The following is an 18,128-nucleotide window of genomic DNA, read 5'->3' on the forward strand; positions in this document are numbered from 1 at the left end:
GATCTGTCACTGGATCGCCCGGCGCTGAAACAGACAAGTGTTTTATATGCATAGAAAGGTAAAATATATACTATATACTAAGACAAACGTTTGACTAACTGACGCTAAATAATACCGGATGTACCTGTTCCAACTTACTTAGTAAGAGAACTTCCGGTTTTTTTTTCGATCTTGATGCAGGATAACCCACGCACATCCTCCCGTCTACTTTAAATCAACTCTAGATTACTTATAATACCTAATACAATGTAAATGTTATGTAGGATAGTTGTTATACTGCATTGTTTAGGGAATAATGACAAAAAAAAGTCTGTACATGCTCGAACAACAAGTGCTGGAAGAGCACTTCCAGGTTTTTTCGATTTGCCGTTGGTTGAATTCGCACATGACTGTATATCCTTAGTCGTCGATCTCTCCATCCTGTCCTGTTGGAACAGTGCTGTGACATTTTCCCTGGCTAGTAATGCTACTACTCCCACTTCAATACCCCCTGCTCTGTGCTGTCGAGAACAACAGATCCCTGGAATATTAAGCAGCCGGTCCTGCCAACCCCCCCACCCCCCCGGCAACAAAGTCTCACTAGTGACTACAGAGTCTTTATTCCAAATGCTGGACAATGCCCTGCGCTCACCTGCTTCTCCGATAATACTCTTTGCATTGAAATTTAAATTGAAACGTACAGAACCCAGAACATTAAACATTCATGCTCAACAAGGCTTTGTGCAAGGCAGGTCATATTTAACTGAATGTACTGGGTTTCTTGAGTAGGTTACCAAGACGTTCATGAAGGAAAGGTGATGGATGTTTTTTATGTGGACTTTCACAAGACTTTATGCAACTTCCCACATTGGCAGGTTGGTCAGGAGGTTAATTTGCTTAGCATTCTGGATGACATAGTCCATTAGATTCGACATTGTATTAGCGGGAGCGGCCAGAGAGTGGTAGGGCATTGGTTGTCTCTCCAACTCGAAGCTTTTGGCTAGTGGTGTCCACAGGGGTCAGTGCCGAGCCCGTTGTTTGGCATCTGTAACAACAATCCGGATGATAATGTGGTAAACTGGATCAGCAACGTTGCCACTGACATCAAGAGTGTGGGTTTAATGGACAGCAAGAAAGGCTATCAATGCTTGCAGAATATCTGGAGCATCTGAAAGAACGGGCTGAAAAGGGGCAGGTAGAATTTATTGCAGATAAGGGTGAAATGTTGCAATTTAGGAGGACAAACCAGGATAAGACTTACATATTGAATGTTAGGGCTGTGAGGTGTATGAACCTGGAAATACGGACTCATATCCTTGAAAGCAGCCTCACAGGCAGATACGGTTCAAAAGAGAACTTTAGGTGCAATGGCCCTCATCAATCAGGGCATTGAGTACAAGACTTGTGATGTTATGTTAAGGTTGTAAATTATGTTAGTGAAGCAGATTTCAAAGTAATGTGCACAGAAATGAAAGATATCAATTAAATTGAAAGAGCTGAGAGAAAATTTACAAGGATCTGAACGACAAAGAAAGTTTGAATACATAAGGAATTTATTTACTGGTGTGTTTAGTGGGAAAGATAAAATATTTAAGAGGAACCTGAGTGGCGACTTCACTCAGAGGGTGGTCTGAGTGGAACGAGCTGCCAAGAGAAAGGGTAGAGGCAAATTTAATTGTAACATTTTGGGAAAGTTTGGATAAGTGGATGAGGTGAGAGATCATGGATGAGGGATGAATAGTCTGGCGCAGGTAGATGGGACTAGAGAGAAGAACAGGCTGGCATGGGCTGAAGTATCTGTTTCTATGCTGTAGTGCTCCATGACTCTGACCAATGCTACACAACCCCATACATTAAAGGTCCATCTGCCAGTTGCCTTCCTAACTATGTCTGCCTCTTCCTGCCGTCTGAGATGAACACCTTATGGTGGACCAGTATGACTACACTCTTACTTCTGTATAAAAGTCTTTGCATCTTTCATAAAATTCTCTCTAAATCCCTTCTCAGTTACAGTCCACTCTGGGTACTGATCCATTGCCAACCTGACTAAGGGTTTATTCTGCATCTACTCCCACTAATGTGTGCTGACCATTACAGATGATACTGTCAGGGTCCGGTCCGGTCCGTAATCCGCGTTCCGGGTCTCGATCCGGTCTGAGTACTCCGGACTCCGGGTCTTGCAGCTGTCCCGCCCGGCCCCTTTCAGCCTGTTAAGATCATCCTGGATCAAGGGGGCACACCTGTGGCCAATTTGGCTGCCGGTGTTTATAAGGGGCCGTGGGACGGAGACCGGGCGTTCTGTTCTACATCCTGTTCAGACCTGGTTGGAATCCTGTCTTACCCTGGTTGCTGCCCTGCTCGGAATCCTGCTCTGCCCTGGTTGCTGGACTGTTCTGTATATGCTCTATCCGGTTGGTCTTGTTCCCCTGCTTCTCTCCTGTGCGCTAGTCCTGCTGTTCTGCCTTATTCTCCTTGCTTGGGCTGCCACGCTGTCGGTTGCCTTTCTCAATTTACCAATGTACCCGGTGGATCACTGTAGTTTTGCTGCTTACCCTGGACCCAGCTTCCTACCCGTTGCCTCCGTCGGGCGGGTCCGGCCGGACTGCCGCTGCCCGGCGGGGGTTCTGCCCCCTCCTACCCGTTGCCTCCGTCGGGCGGGTCCGGCCGAACTGCCACTGCCCGGTGGAGGCTCTGCCTCTTCCTACTCGTTGCCTCCGTCAGGCGGGTGCGGCCGGACTGCCACTGCCCAGCGGGGGTTCTGCCCCTTCCACCTATTGCTCCCTAAGGGTTGTGCCCCGCACCTGCCCAGGTGTCTGCGACTGGCCCAGGCCTCTGTGTTCCCGCCTGGGAGGCGGCCCTGCCCGGGATCCATGCGGCCCGCCATGAGGAATCTGCCTGCCTGCCTGCCCCGAACTGTGGGATCTGCCTGCCTCGTCTGAACTCTGGGATCGGCCCGCCTGCCTGCCTCGTTTGAACTCTTGGATCCAGCCCCGCCTGCATTAACCCTTACATGCCATGGCATATCCATCCTGTCCTCCCCCTAGTACTTCAGTGTCTGCGTCCTGCGTTTGGGTCCATCTGGCCCCCGTTCCTGACAGATACACAGCTTCCACTCCACAATTCTGACCCATTATAAACCTGACAACTGTTATCCTGTGACTATTTTGTCTCCATTCCTGTTCCTCTCCTCAGTACTGACCCATCACTGAACCCATTGCTGTTAGGGGAAATTGACTGACAGGGAACAATAGGCTCTTCATTGCAGAGGCTCAGGATAGATGACATTTGTTTGCTTTGCATACTTTCCCCAAACATACATCAACGGTTGCACTGCCCAGCTCAGACTTAATTGCTTCTAGAAGCCGATGCGGAAAGTAGTCGACCTGTCGCTGAGCCTGACACCACTCACAGCAGAGAGTGAGGAGGATGTAGGTGGTCCCATCTCCCTCCAGTCACACACCTACACCTCATCGGGAGTCACACGTGAGCAGACATCCCCAAACCTGCTAGAACTTGAAATTTGTCGTGCTCTGTTTGCATATGTGTGTGTTGCAGAGGGACAGTGTGTCGGGGTGGGGGAAGAGAGAGTGCGAATAAATTAAAGCTGATTCATCTCCTCTGTCTCATCCACCTGTGAGGTTTCAGGAAGCAGTTTTTCACCTTTGTCTCGGGTCTCAATGAGGGAGATCTCGACTCTGTCCATGGGTTCCCAGTGAGGGAGATCTCACCTCCATTTGTGGCATCTCAGTGAGGGAGAAAAGGAGACGAAACCTCTTACTGTGGGGTCTCAGTGAAAGAGATCTCACCTTTGTCATGGGGTCTCAAAGAAGGAGAAAAGGAGATCCACCTCTGCCTGTGGGGTTTCAGTGAGGGAGGGAGGCATCTATCCCACTATAGATGGAAAACCATTTTGATCCTCAGTTCCCATCGGTATTTACACTTTGCCCTCAGCCCCAGTGTGTCATTTCTCACTGAGTTAATTCCAGTCTTTCATTTCCAGAATGTTACCAGCTGAACTGAAGGTTTTGCTGCTGATCCTGGGTTCTCTGGGTGAGTAATGTCTTGGAGGGACAAACTGCGTGCTGTGTACAGTAAGAGGAAGTAGATGTTATTTATTGTTTCTGTAGCTGAGCAGAGGCAGTCTGTATTTAATGGGAAATGTTTTGAAGGATATGGAGAACATTATAAATCCAATTTGACACTGGAACATACGGCATTAAAGTTGGTGATCAGAAGCATCCAGATACCCGGTTCGGTAAATCAACATTAGGGAGTGGAGCGAGATGGGGAGGCAGAAATCTTTCAGCAGAGAATTTCAGGCTTGAAGACTGAGGAGAAGGCATGGCTAGCAATGCAGTGATGACACTCCGAGAGGCTGGGACTGGAGGGAATGTTGAGAGGCCAGAGGATATTACCCTGGGAGGAAGTAGTGAGGCTATGTTGGATGCGAAAGCAAAGTTGGGTTTTTGTTACTCAAACAGACTGGTGAACATGGGGATGGTGGGAAAAGGGGCATTGGGCAATTTCAGGCACAGCCAGCAGAGTTTGTGTGGAGAAGAGGGCGGGACTGCAAGATGGCTGAAGGTGTGACTGAGATGGACTGAGGGAAAGGCGGAGCTGGGTGATGTCACAGAGGCGAATGTCATGGTGGGGCAGAGGTATGACCGGAGCCAGATCAGTGACAGTACCAGACCTACTGGCTGAGGGAGAAGCCTGGGGAAGAGAGGTACCAGCGATCCTGGGCATAGTTTGAGGAAATAAAATGCTTTTAAATATTTGATCCTTCAAAGTTTCCAAATTCTTAAATATCCCACTAATTTTTGCTCAATTATATGCTCTCTCTGTTGTTTTTATGCTGCCTTTAACCTCCCTGATCAGCCACGGCTGCCTCATCTTCCCTTTAGAATATTATTTCACCTTTGGGATTTATCTACCTGTACTTTCCTAATTCCCCCAAGAAAGACATGGTGTCTGCATGACCATGTAGTTTCTTCCTGGTTCTCAACCTTCCTCCCACATTACAAAGGCTTGTAGGAATGGTTGGATAATTGATCATTATAAATTACTCCAAACTGTAGGCAGTTGGGAATAGGAAGCAGATGTGCTTTGATGAGCAAGTTGTGGAGCTGAAGGGTAATAAGGAGAGGGGAATGAAATTGATGTGATTTTTCCACTGGGAGTGGAGCAGGCATGTTGGTATGGTCTTTCCTCCTCCTGAATATAACCTGGGAGACTTCTAAGACTGACCTTAGAGACAGAGGAATTGCCCATCTGGTTTACGCTCTTCCTGGCTGGAGCGTAAATCTCAGGTGATTGGTGTCCATCGATCTGGGGAGTTGTGTGGGGGTTAGCAAAGGCTGAATGACCAGTGAATACTAGATGGAAGTAGGTCATCTTTCTGTCCCTCAGTTTTAGACTCCACCACTGGTGATCCGTGTGAAAATCACACCATCCTGGATCAGCCCTGGAGGAGCACGGATTGCTTTGAAACTCGGTGCAGTGGTCGGTGGATGGATGACGGAAACCTTGCAGAAGGATGGTACAGATTTAGCAGGTGAGGTTCAGCAGCTCCTGGGTTTCCAGTTACATCCTAATGGGATGCTGTCAGTGAATTTTCCGTCATCTTCCTGGCTGCTTCCATAACCCAAGTGTGAGCTAGCGATGTAAATTGCCCTTTAAATTCCCTAGCCTAAGCAAACGGGACCCATGAAGCCATAGGATCAGGTAGTGGATGGTCGTATGGGGAGTTGGTGCATATCACAAGTCCTGGTTTTGCGACCACTGATACCAGACAGGGACTCTCTGAAGAGTATTGATGAAGGCTGGGGTCAGCATCTTGTAAAGACACTGCCCAGAGAAGGCGATGGCAAACCACATCTCCCGAAAAAATTGTGAATAACAATCATGGACAAACCATAATTGGCCATGACATACAACATGGCACACAATAATTTAAAAAAATATATGTAATTTAAATCAGGTGTGTTTGATAGGTATTTTTGGGTAGAAGAGGTCATGAATGGTGCAGAAAGGATCACTCCCCAAGGGACCAGTCTGAACCTGATGGGCTGAATTGTTTCCTTCTGCTATTTAGCATGTACATCAGTGTGGATAAGATGTTTTAGAATGAGTCATACAGGGAAGCGAGAGATGTCACTTCTTTGGGGGACCAGGGTGAGGGTACAGAGAAGAGGAAACTCCCAAATTCATCTGTGAGGAAATGGTTATTCACACAAGAATTTGGAAGGGGCGGAGGACAAACAGAGTTTCCTGTGATCTGATCAGAGCTGGACAGTGAGTGGATATAATAGACCACAGTTCCTGGTCTGGGACTGACTCTCTAATCTTTGTTTCAGTCATGGCAATGTCAAGATTCCTGAGACTACGGTTCCGTTCTTTCACTGCTCTGCATGGGTCCCAGGCTGGTTAAATGGTAGGTTTACAAGAAATTATCACAGTTATTATTGAATCAGGCATAATTTATAATCTCAGTCTCTTATGACCAGAAGAGCTATGTTGACTGGAGTCATGGCTTTAGTTGGCTGCAGTAGGGTAAGCCGCAACCTCATGTGCAGACAGAGACATGGGCTCACTGAGGGGCTTCTTCACGGTCTTCACTCAGTGTGCACTCCACTCATAGATGTTCATGGAGTCCAGGGGAGGGGCGGGTTTGCAGCAAGCAGTATTCTGGCAGTTGTGCTGTGGATCAGCCGACTGAGCCTCTTACAGTTGAAATCTAGCACCAATTCCCGAAGTGCTTCTTTGGTTAAGAGTTCTTTTTTGCCCATCACGCCGCTGATGTTTAGGGCAGCAATGAAGGCTCTCCATTGCCTCACATGTAGGATTCTGCTTTGCAGGTTTGTTAGCTCCGAGCTATTCTCCTGTACCTGAACGACCAGTAGACCACCTTAATCTGGCCTCTGCCCTTTGACCTCTCAGGCATGGGTGACCCTACCAAGAGCCAAACCATAAAGCTCTGACTCTAGCCAAAGATGCTCTCTGGGTAATTGAGGTATGCCAGCAGACAAGCCACAGCAGGTTTGTGGTCCTCATGGAGCTATTAATTGCAAGTGTATTGATAGTATTTTGTATATTAGAACTAATGGGAATGACTTTAGCCTTCGAGTCTAAGAGATGTGGCGCATGTCCATGAGCATGTGACTGACTGGAAGATTTAATCAGTCAGAATGTTACAGCAAATTTAAATTTAAAAAACTGCAGATACTGTAAACCTAAAATAAGGCATATTATTCATTCTAATTATGTGACAGTTCCCCACACAACTCCATTGTCCGACCTGTCACAAACTTATCACCTCCTTTTAATAATTCCATTTCTCCAGAATTCCCAAACCCCTGGAGTAGATCATTCAGCGTAATCATTGCCTTTGGCAAGAGGAGGAGAAAACGTCTTATTGAACAGCTCTGTAGCAGGTCAAACAGCACGTGTTTAGCCCCTGTATAATTATTCATTATAATAGGTTCTGGGCATTTTCTATGCCTATAATTTTTTTTTTAAATATCCCTGGAAGTTGATGGCATTGAGCTGATTAACGGCAGTTCAGCTGCTGAGCCGAGGCTTCATCAGATATTAAAGCACATTAGCAACAGAACTGGTGTTTCCAGTCTATGATCCCATGAACCTGTAGAACAAGAGTCCCCAAACTCTTCTATGCCGTGGACTCCCACCATTAACCAAGGACTCTGTGGACCGCAGGTTAGGACCCCCTGTCCCTCACACATTACCAGCATGAAGTGACCTCGGGGTTTATGGGTCGTGGCGAGGAGGGTGTTAATTTTGACTGAGGCTGGACCAGGCTGTGGGTTGTTAATCACCCTGCTTTGGTAGGTACTGATTCTCATTCCCTGCTGTACCGTGGGAATGGGTTCATTGCACAGTGTTTACAGATCTCAATGCATATCCCTATACTGACATGGGAGCGGGTTCATTTCACAGTGTTTACAGACCTCAATGCAGATCCCTATACCGACATGGGAGCCGGTTCATTTCACAGTGTTTGTAAACCTCATTCTGGGTCCCCAACCCGTCGTGGGATCACATTCATTTTGCAGTGCTTGTAAACCTCATTCCAGGTCTCCATCCCGATGTGGGAGCTGGTGAAGTGAACAGGACCATCTGTTTCGACTGGGTCAACCACATTTGCAACAAGAAACTGGAAATCATGATCAAAAACTGCGCAGCTTACTTTGTGTACAAGCTGAAGCCGACACCGGACTTGTATAGAGTGTATTGTACAGGTATGCTTATCGTCATATTGGCTCTGTACATCGGTATCTCTGTGTGAAGCCCAGTGATCTTCTGGGTCATCAAATTCTTTCAGCAGCCAAAGTGGCCTAAATTTTTCAGTAGGCCATCAGTGATCAGCTCACTTCAAATTCCCTGACCTCCAGAATGAGGCACATTGCTGGACTGAAACTTTCCTTCCCTGTCTGAAACTTTCCTTCCCTGTCTGAAACTTTCCTTCCCTGTCTGAAACTTTCCTTCCCTGTCTGAAACTTTCCTTCCCTGTCTGAAACTTTCCTTCCCTGTCCGAAACTTTCCTTCCCTGTCCGAAACTTTCCTTCCCTGTCCGAAACTTTCCTTCCCTGTCCGAAACTTTCCTTCCCTGTCCGAAACTTTCCTTCCCTGTCCGAAACTTTCCTTCCCTGTCCGAAACTTTCCTTCCCTGTCCGAAACTTTCCTTCCCTGTCCGAAACTTTCCTTCCCTGTCCGAAACTTTCCTTCCCTGTCCGAAACTTTCCTTCCCTGTCCGAAACTTTCCTTCCCTGTCCGAATCTTTCCTTCCCTGTCCGAATCTTTCCTTCCCTGTCCGAATCTTTCCTTCCCTGTCCGAATCTTTCCTTCCCTGTCCGAATCTTTCCTTCCCTGTCTGAAACTTTCCTTCCTCGCCTGACGCTTTCCGCCCCTGCATGACATGTTGCCTCCTGTCCTTCCCTCCCCAACCTATCTCTCTGTCTACACCTACAACTGTATGGCCAGCCACAGATGCAGTCTGGGCCAGGTGCCCCACCTGAGCTGGAACAGACAAACTGAATCTTGCCCAGTTCCCACACCCACTCCTCCTACTGTATTGTCTGCACTGGTCATGCCTTGAGACTACATTGAGCAGCACAACACACATCTGGACAGTTGAGACCACTGAAGCAGGACCGTGGAGATGTTCCAACCTGGGAACCAGATGGTTAACAGCACTCTCACCATCTGTAAAGTGAGCGGAGCCTTCTTGTCCTTTATGCAGACTTGTTCCTTTCCCATTCAGCTAACTGGAAGTGAAAACTGCTCTCGCTTTGGGCCAGAATGGTTCCTCCCTTCCCCCAGTCTGAGCCCTTTGTCTCCCCCCAAGGCCCTGCCATGCCTTCTTGCCCTTATTTCAGTGTCTCACTGATGCCCCGTGCCCCAACCATCCCTTCCTTCTCCACAGACCCAGCGTCAGCCCCTCCTTAACGTCGCCTCTTTGCTGAAATAGCATCTGCTTGCTGACAATCAATAGTGGTGCAACTGAAGGATGTGTGCGTAGCCCACTGCTCTACTCTCTCTACACCCTCGACTGTGTGGCTAGGCACAGCTGAAACAGCAAGGCAGGATTTCGGATGGTGACGAAGGGGTGTATAAGAGTGAGAAAGGTCAGCTGGTTGAGTGGTGTTGCAGCAACAGCCTTGTACCCAATGCCACTAAGAACAAGGAATTGATTGTAGCTCTTCAGGAAGGGCAAGGTGAGGGAACATACGCCAGTCCCTTCGAGGGATCTGAAAGGGGAACGGTGATCAGTTTCAAGTCCTGAGTCAGCATCTGTGAAGATCTGTCCTTGGCTCAATATATAGATGAGGTTACAAAAAAGGCCTGTCAGCAGCTATTTTTTCTTTAGGAGTTCCAGGGACACTTACAAAGTTCTACAGCTGCACAGTGGAGAGCAATCAAACTGGTTGCATCAATATCCGGTGTGGAAGGGCCACTGCGCAGCATCGGGAAAAAAGAACTGCAGGAAGTTGTAAACCTAGCCAGATAGCCTCCCCAGAATCAAGGAGACCTTCGAAAGGTGATGTATATAAAAGGTAGCATCCGTCATTAAGGACCTCCATCATTCAGGACACTCTTCTCGTGGCTAATATTAAGGAGGAGGTGCAGAAGCCTGAAGTTGAAGTCACACTCACCATTTCAGGAACAGCATGGTCCGCTCCAGTATCACATTTCTGACTGGACATTTAACCCATGAACAATTCCTCAGTATATTATCGTTTACCTCTCTTTGGGCTACTTATTTAATTTATTTGTTATATTTTCTTACTGTAATTGATAGTTTTTATGACTATGTATTGCAACTTGTCACTGCAGCAAAGCAGCAACGTTCACAACACCTGCTGTTGACTTTAAACCTGATTGATTCCTTCATCTTGCCCTCCCTGGGGCCCCAGATATCCCATCGTTCGCATCAACTCCGCCAAGGGTCTAGCCCTCCCCTCCATGGTCCCTATCACAACCATCCATTCCCTCAATCAAGACATCAAGCATTTCCTTGCTTCAGCTTGCCAGATATCCACTCTTTCCCTTCCCCTCTGGTTCACATCACTCTTCTAGGTCCCAATCTGCCGTCTCTTTCACTCGCTCCCCACATCCATGGTTACAAATGTTAACTCCTCTTCCATCCCCACTCAGATAGATCTCAATCAAATCTTCGTTCAGCCTCTGCACTCCATTGAAAACAACACAAATTTATCTAGCCTCTCGTGATAGCACACGCCCTCTAAACTAGGCTGCATCTTGGTAAGCCTCTTCTGCCCCCTCTACAAAGCCTCAACATCCTCTCTATTGTGGAGCGATCAGAACTGTATGCAATACTCCAGATGTGGCCTAAATAGAGTTTTATTAATTTGCAGATAACCTCCTGACTTTTGAATTCAATTCCTTGACTAATAGAAGCAAACTTTCCATAAGCTACCTCAACCACCTCATATACCTGGATAGCTGTTTTGGAGGAGTTATGAACTTTGATCCCAAGATCTCTCTGCTCAGCAACAATGCTGAGGACCTTGCCTTTAACAGCGTAGTGTTTCTTTGCATTTTCAGTTTGTTTCTATGTTTGTATGCTTCAGGTATTGGAACCTTGTGAAACTTTAAATCAAGCTGAGTTACATCAGCTTTGCAGAATTGTGTTTAACACAGCTAAAACTCACCAAACACTCCAACAGAAAACATCAAAGAAGGATGGATATTAAGAGGCAGGAAATTTGTACTGATATCCAATGTGTACTAACACTAGGAGAGGTTGGCTGTTCCCTACAGGGTTCCCACGTTGAACACAAAACCTGAATGCATCTCTTGTTTTCTGGTGTGGAAGGTGATGGTCAGAGTGAACACACAGAATTGGAGCTAAAGCAGAGGCTGTTCTTTGAGTCTAGTGGACACCATAGGACAGTAAGGTATAGGAACAGAAATGTACTCCATAATTTTATCATGGCTGATCCATTTCCCTCTCAGCTCCAATTTCTTTTCTTCATGTTCTGACTAATCTATCAACCTCTGCCTTAAATATACCCAGTCGCTTGGCCTCCACAGCCACCTTTGGCACCAAATTACACAGATCCACCACTTCCAGGCTAAAGAATTTGCTCCTCATCACAGTTCTAAATGAACTTCCCTGTATTCCGAGGCTGTGTCCTCTATTCTTGTACATGCTTGTACACGCTGGAATTAAGGAGATTGAGAGGGGATCTGATTGCAACATATAAGATTATTAAGGGATTGGACAAGATATAGGCAGGAAATATGTTCCAGATGCTGGGAGAGTCCAGTACCAGAGGGCATGGTTTGAGAATAAGGGGTAGGTCATTTAGGACAGAGTTAAGGAAAAGCTTCTTTTCCCAGAGAGTTGTGGGGGTCTGGAATGCACTGCCTCGGAAGGCAGTGGAGGCCAATTCTCTGGATGCTTTCAAGAAGGAGCTAGATAGGTATCTTATGGATAGGGGAATCAAGGGATATGGGGACAAGGCAGGAACCGGGTATTGATAGCAGATTATCAGCCATGATCTCAGAATGGCGGTGCAGGCTCGAAGGGCCAAATGGTCTACTTCTGCACCTATTGTCTATTCTAGACGCCCCCACCACAGAAAACATTTTGTCCACATCCACTGCATACCCTGTTCCTCAGTGAGACAGGGGATATGGTGACATCACTGGCAATGTTTACTGTTTCTGCATTGTTACTTTTCTCTTGGGCTGGTGGGTTGCCGTGAAGCATTTGGACACCAGTTGCGTTGATATGTTATAGAGTCACGTGGCAGGGACACTGACCTTTTGGTCCATTGAGAATCTGACGCCCATTCACACCAATGCTACAGAGAATGGCTGGGGTTGCTCTTTCTGTTACCCATCAGTTTATCACTGGTGTGAGTTTGTGGGCCTGGTGGACTAAGTGCAATGGAGCCAGGGTTTGGAATGAGGCAAAGTTTCCACCATTTATTTGTGGATTTGTTCACTGATTGGAGAACAGGACTGTTGCTTGTCCTGTGGGAATGGTGGAAGTGGGCTGGGTATATAAGAGGTTGCGTGATATCAGGTGACCCTTGAACTAATTCTCGTCACGCTGTCCCTCAGTTACAGACCCTGCACTGGGCGATCCGTGTGTAAATTATAACATCTTGGATCAGCCCTGGAGGAGTACAAATTCTCCTAGCACGAGTGGACAATGTTCGTCTGACACAAGTCTTGAACAAGGATGGTACAGATTCAGCAGGTAATGAGGGAATAATGATATCAAACCCAGCATGAAGGGAGATTGAAGGGTGTGGGAAGGGGAAATGCTGGGTGACCAGATCTTTGGTCATCAAAATGGGACAGCGGGCAACTGTAGGGATAAGGGAGCTGACACATTTTGCACAGTGCCTGACTGACTGACAGAGGGAGAAAAAAGGAAGATAGGAATGGAGAATAAAAAAGGAAATTAGCTGATATTGGGGGAAGATTGAAAGCAGACAGGCTGAGAATAGGGTTCAGTTCTCTCAGTGAATAAGTTGCCTCAGTTTAGGAGCCTGTTCTCCAATTGTTATTTCAGTTCCGGCGAATGGAGGATTCCTGAAGAAGAGCTTCCGGTGGGTGGCTGCTGCGGAAAGAGCCCAGGCTGGTTAGAAGGTAGGCTCAGTGTTCACAACAGTAGGGATTTCCTTTTTTTTAAAGGAGGGTCAGACTGATGACCTTGGTCTCTGCACAACATCCTAAGCATGGACCTGAAAGATGCTTCTCACAGTCACTAAAACCACACACTGACCCTGAATCCTCATTGAGCCTGGCAGTGGAGGGCCACCTTCATGGTGTTTCTGGGCAGCAGTGCTGTGGGCCTGCCTGCTGACCACACTGAGTCTATGGGCTGCAACAAATGAGCAGTTCCTGATCCGGCTGAAGACTCTCTTTTGTGAACTACAGGTCTCAGTGCTTTCCACTTACTCTTACTGTTTGCACAATTTCTTTTCAATTACAAGCTGGACATTCAGAGCAAACATGAGGAAATCTGCAGATGCTGGAAATTCAAACAACACACACAAAATGCTGGTGGAACAATAAAATAATATTTGCCTGGCCTACTGTGTTCCACCAGCATTTTGTGTGTGTTGTCTGGACATTCAGAATTACTTTTCAGTACTACAGGTCTACTTCATCAGCGTGTTGCAGCTTCACGGAGGAGCTGAACTTGTTGGGGTCCGTGTAGCTGCCTGCTACAGAAAGCTGTTGGAGTTGGTGTGTGATGGTGGTGTGCAGTCTAACAGCCTGTGATTGTTTTGGTCATTTCACTTAATGATCACAAGGCCCTGTTGGACATTGGTAATATAGTCTCCTACAAGTCTGGTTCACTGGTTTATTGGTGGTATCGACAATGGGTGGGGCTGTGTAGCCTCAGCTGTATTGAGGATTAGGCATCGTGCCGCAATTTGCAGCCATCCAGGAGAGAGGCTTCGCAGTCAGTGCCGGAGGCAGTTGACGTGACGGCCATGTTGACTTTGGTGCTGCCCTCCGGTTGTCACTAAACGGAAGATTAGCTGGACTGGGTTCAACTGCATAATTGTGGTGGTTTGCTCTTGACACATTCATGGGCTCGGGGCATTGGGCTGTATTATATTTTCTGTGACTGTGTACATGTTATATGTGCCTTGTGCCGTCTATGACTGTTCACAATGTGTTTTGGCCCTGGAGTAACACTGCTTTGTCTGGCTGTATTCATGGCTATTTATTTATTACAGAGACTTGGCTGGCACCAGGGCAGGAATGGATTCTCAATATTCCTGGATTTCAGTGGACAGAGAGGGACAGAGAGGGGGGAAAAGGGCAGGAGGGGTGGCATTACTGGTCAGGGATACTATTACAGCTGCAGAAAGGGTGGGTAATGTAGCGGGATCCTCCTTTGAGACAGTATGGGTGGAAGTCAGGAACAGGAAGGGAGCAGTTACTCTACTGGGGGTATTCTATAGGCCACCTGGTAGCAGCAGAGATACCGAGGAGCAGATTGGGAGGCAGATTTTGGAAAGGTGCAAAAATAACAGGGTTGTTATCATGGGTAACTTGAACTTCCCTAATATTGATTGGCACCTGATAAGCTCCAGGGGTTTGGATGGGGCAGAGTTTGTTAAGTGTGTCCAGGATGGATTCCTGTCACAGTATGTTGACAGGCCGACTAGGGGGAATGCCATACTAGATCTAGTATTAGGTAACGAACCGGGTCAGGTCACAGATCTCTCAGTGGGTGAGCATCTGGGGGACAGTGATCACCGCTCCCTGGCCTTTAACATTATCATGGAAAAGGATAGAATCAGAGAGGACAGGAAAATTTTTAATTGGGGAAGAGCAAATTGTGCGGCTATAAGGCTAGAACTTGCGAGTGTGAATGGGATGATGTTTTTGCAGGGAAATGTACTATGCACATGTGGTCATTGTTTAAGGATCTCTTGCAGGATCTTGCAGGACGTTAGGGATAAATTTGTCCCGGTGAGGAAGATAAAGAATGGTAGGGTGAAGGAAACATGGGTGACAAGTGAAGTGCAAAATCTAGTCAGGTGGAAGAAGGCGGCATACATGAGGTTTAGGAAGAAAGGATCAGATGGGTCTATTGAGGAATAAAGGGTAGCAAGAAAGGAGCTTAAGGATGGGCTGAGAAGAGCAAGAAGGGGGCATGAGAAGGCCTTGGCGAGTAGGGTAAAGGAAAACCCCAAGGCATTCTTCAATTATGTGAAGAGCAAAAGGATGACAGGAGTGAAGGTAGGACCAAATAGAGATAAAGGTGGGAAGATGTGTCCTGGAGGCTGTGGAAGTGAGCGTGGTCCTCAATGAATACTTCTCTTCGGTATTCAGCAATGAAAGGGAATGATGACGATGAGGACAATATGAGTGAGGTTGATGTTCTGGAGCATATTGTAATTAAGGGACAGGAGGTGTTGGAGTTGTTAAAATACATTAGGATGGATAAATCCCCGGGGCCTGACGGAATATTCCCCAGGCTGCTCCACGAGGCGAGGGAAGAGATTGCTGAGCCTCTGGCTGGGATCTTTATGTCCTCGTTGTCCACAGGAATGGTACCAGAGGATTAGAGGGAGGCGAATGTTGTCCCCTTGTTCAAAAAAGATACTAAGGATAGTCCGGGTAATTATAGACCAGTCAGCCTTGCATCTGTGGTGGGAAAGCTGTTGGGAAAGGTTCTTAGAGATAGGATCTGTGGGCATTTAGAGAATCATGATCTGATGAGGGACAGTCAGCATGGCTTTGTGAAGGGCAGATCGTGCCTAACAAGCCTGATAGAGTTCTTTGAGGAGGTGACCAGGCATATAGATGAGGGTAGTGCAGTGGATGTGATCTACATGGATTTTAGTAAGGCATTTGACAAGGTTCCACACAGTAGGCTTATTCAGAAAGTCAGAAGGCATGGGATCCAGGGAAGTTTGGCCAGGTGGATTCAGAATTGGCTTGCCTGCAGAAGGCAGAGGGTCATGGTGGAAGTAGGACATTCAGATTGGACGGTTGTAACCAGTGATGTCCCACAAGGATCTGTTCTGGGACCTCTACTTTTCATGATTTTTATTAACGACCTGGATGTGGGGGTAGAAGGTTGGGTTGGCAAGTTTGCAGATGACACTAAGTTTGGTGGTGGTGTAGATAGTGTAGAGGATTGTCGAAGCTTGCAGAGAGAGATTGATAGGATGCAGAAGTGGGCTGAGAAGTGGCAGATGGAGTTCAACCCGGAGAAGTGTGAGGTGGTACACTGTGGAAGAAAAACCTCCAAGGCAGAGTACAAAATAAATGGCAGGATACTTGGTAGTGTGGAGGTACAGTGGGATCTGGGGGTACATGTCCACAGATCCCTGAAAGTTGCCTCACAGGTAGATAGGGTAGTTAAGAAAGCTTATGGGGTGTTAGCTTTCATAAGTCGAGGGATAGACTTTAAGGCATAACACTAGTTAGGCCACACTTGGAGTACTGTGTCCAGTTCTAGTTGCCTCACTATAGGAAGGATGTGGAAGCATTGGAAAGGGTATAGAGGAGATTTACCAGGATGCTGCTTGGTTTAGACAGTATGGATTGTGATCAGAGATTAAGGGAGCGAGGGCTTTATTCTTTTGAGAGAAGGAGGATGAGAGGAGACATGATAGAGGTATACAAGATATTAAGAGGAATAGATAGAGTGGATCGCCAACGCCTCTTCCCCAGGGTACCACTGCTCAGTACAAGAGGACATGGCTTTAAGGAAAGAGGAGAGAAGTTCAAGGGGGATATTAGAGGAAGGTTTTTTACTCAGAGTGGTTGGTGCGTGGAATGCACTGCTTGGGTCAGTGGTGGAGGCAGATACGCTAGTGAAGTTTAAGAGACTACTAGACAGGTATATAGAGGAATTTAAGGTTGGTGGGTTATATGTGAGGCAGCGTTTGAGGGTTGGCACAACATTGTGGGCCGAAGGGCCTGTAATGTGCTGTACTATTCTATGTTCTATGTTATGTATGGTTGAATGACAATTAAACTTATTCCAGGTTCCCATCCCACTGTGACAGAGGGGGAGGTGATGAGAAAGGTTTGCTTCACGATGAATGGAAACATCATACCTGGATCTGGCATGAGCACAACTGGTGCAATTCAAAGCAACACCACGTGCCTGGATATTAAGGTCAAAAATTGCATTGGCTACTTTGTGTATCTCCTGAAGCCGACACCTAGTGATCACGCTGTGTACTGTACAGGTACGTCACTGCTCTCATTCACACAGATGTGTAAGGGGTGAGGGGAATTTCTGGGATGTCCTGAATCATCAGTACCAGCAGTGCACCCTGCCGCATATGTCCTTCTAAAGCAAACTGCCCAGCATGTGGTCCTGAAGCCAGATGGAGCATATTGTCTGCACATGTGGCTCGATCCTTACAAGTTACATGATCACAATATTATACAGTTTAGTCCCTGTTTAAGCATTACACCTCCAAACAAGAGATTGCTTCCTTGTACGTGGATTCTGCACATTCAGTTTTAACACTGCATCTTTTCTTTGGTGGAGTGACTCATTTAGTTCCAATGTGAATACTGAACTCTTGCTCTCTGCATGTCGTATCAGAATCAGGTTTATTATCACCAGCGTATGTTGTGGAATTTGTTAACTTAGCAGCAGCAGTTCAGTGCCACACATAAAATAAAAAGAAAAAAATAAGAAATCACTCAATTTGTGAATGTAAATGTGATACACACCTTCATTACTCAGGGTACAGATTATAGAACTTGAAAAAACCTTGTCAGACATGCGCAGTAGTTTTGGTACCCAGATCATGGGCAGAATGCAGGGGTGATGCAATGGCACATCACCATGTTGGAGTGTTTCAGTTATGATGAGAGAGTGGAGAGGTTAGGCATGTTCTCCTGGAGCAAAGGAGGTGAAACAGGAATATCAGATTGGTGGATAAAGGAGGTACCGAAAGGGTAGACAGCAGGTAACCTTTTCCATATCAATGATACGGAATAGATGGCTTTGTTGCAAAATTTACAGAAGACCATTAGACAAAGAACCAGAAGTCAGCTATTCGGCCCATCGAGTCTGCTCTGCCATTTTATCTTGAGCTGATCCATTCTCCCATTTAGTCCCACGCCCCTACCTTCTTACCATAACCTTTGATGCC

The 18,128-nt window shown here is 46.8% G+C and overlaps 2 protein-coding genes across 2 annotated transcripts in view; both read left to right on the forward strand.

The window, feature by feature from the left end:
* Window positions 1–18,128, forward strand: part of LOC140732891 (uncharacterized) — a 795,520-nt gene that overhangs the window by 283,920 nt on the left and 493,472 nt on the right. The window lies entirely within an intron of this gene.
* LOC140732635 (uncharacterized) overlaps window positions 3,916–18,128 on the forward strand; it is a 41,258-nt gene continuing 27,045 nt past the window's right edge. The window contains exons 1-7 of the mRNA XM_073055331.1: window positions 3,916–4,029; window positions 5,389–5,533; window positions 6,336–6,412; window positions 8,073–8,237; window positions 12,592–12,730; window positions 13,049–13,125; window positions 17,001–17,207. Of these exons, the coding sequence (XP_072911432.1) occupies window positions 3,981–4,029; window positions 5,389–5,533; window positions 6,336–6,412; window positions 8,073–8,237; window positions 12,592–12,730; window positions 13,049–13,125; window positions 17,001–17,207 (859 nt within the window). The 5' untranslated portion in view covers window positions 3,916–3,980. The remainder of the gene's footprint in view (window positions 4,030–5,388; window positions 5,534–6,335; window positions 6,413–8,072; window positions 8,238–12,591; window positions 12,731–13,048; window positions 13,126–17,000; window positions 17,208–18,128) is intronic.

This window comes from Hemitrygon akajei, chromosome 9, assembly GCF_048418815.1.
Source record: "Hemitrygon akajei chromosome 9, sHemAka1.3, whole genome shotgun sequence".
Taxonomy (NCBI): Eukaryota; Metazoa; Chordata; class Chondrichthyes; order Myliobatiformes; family Dasyatidae; genus Hemitrygon; species Hemitrygon akajei.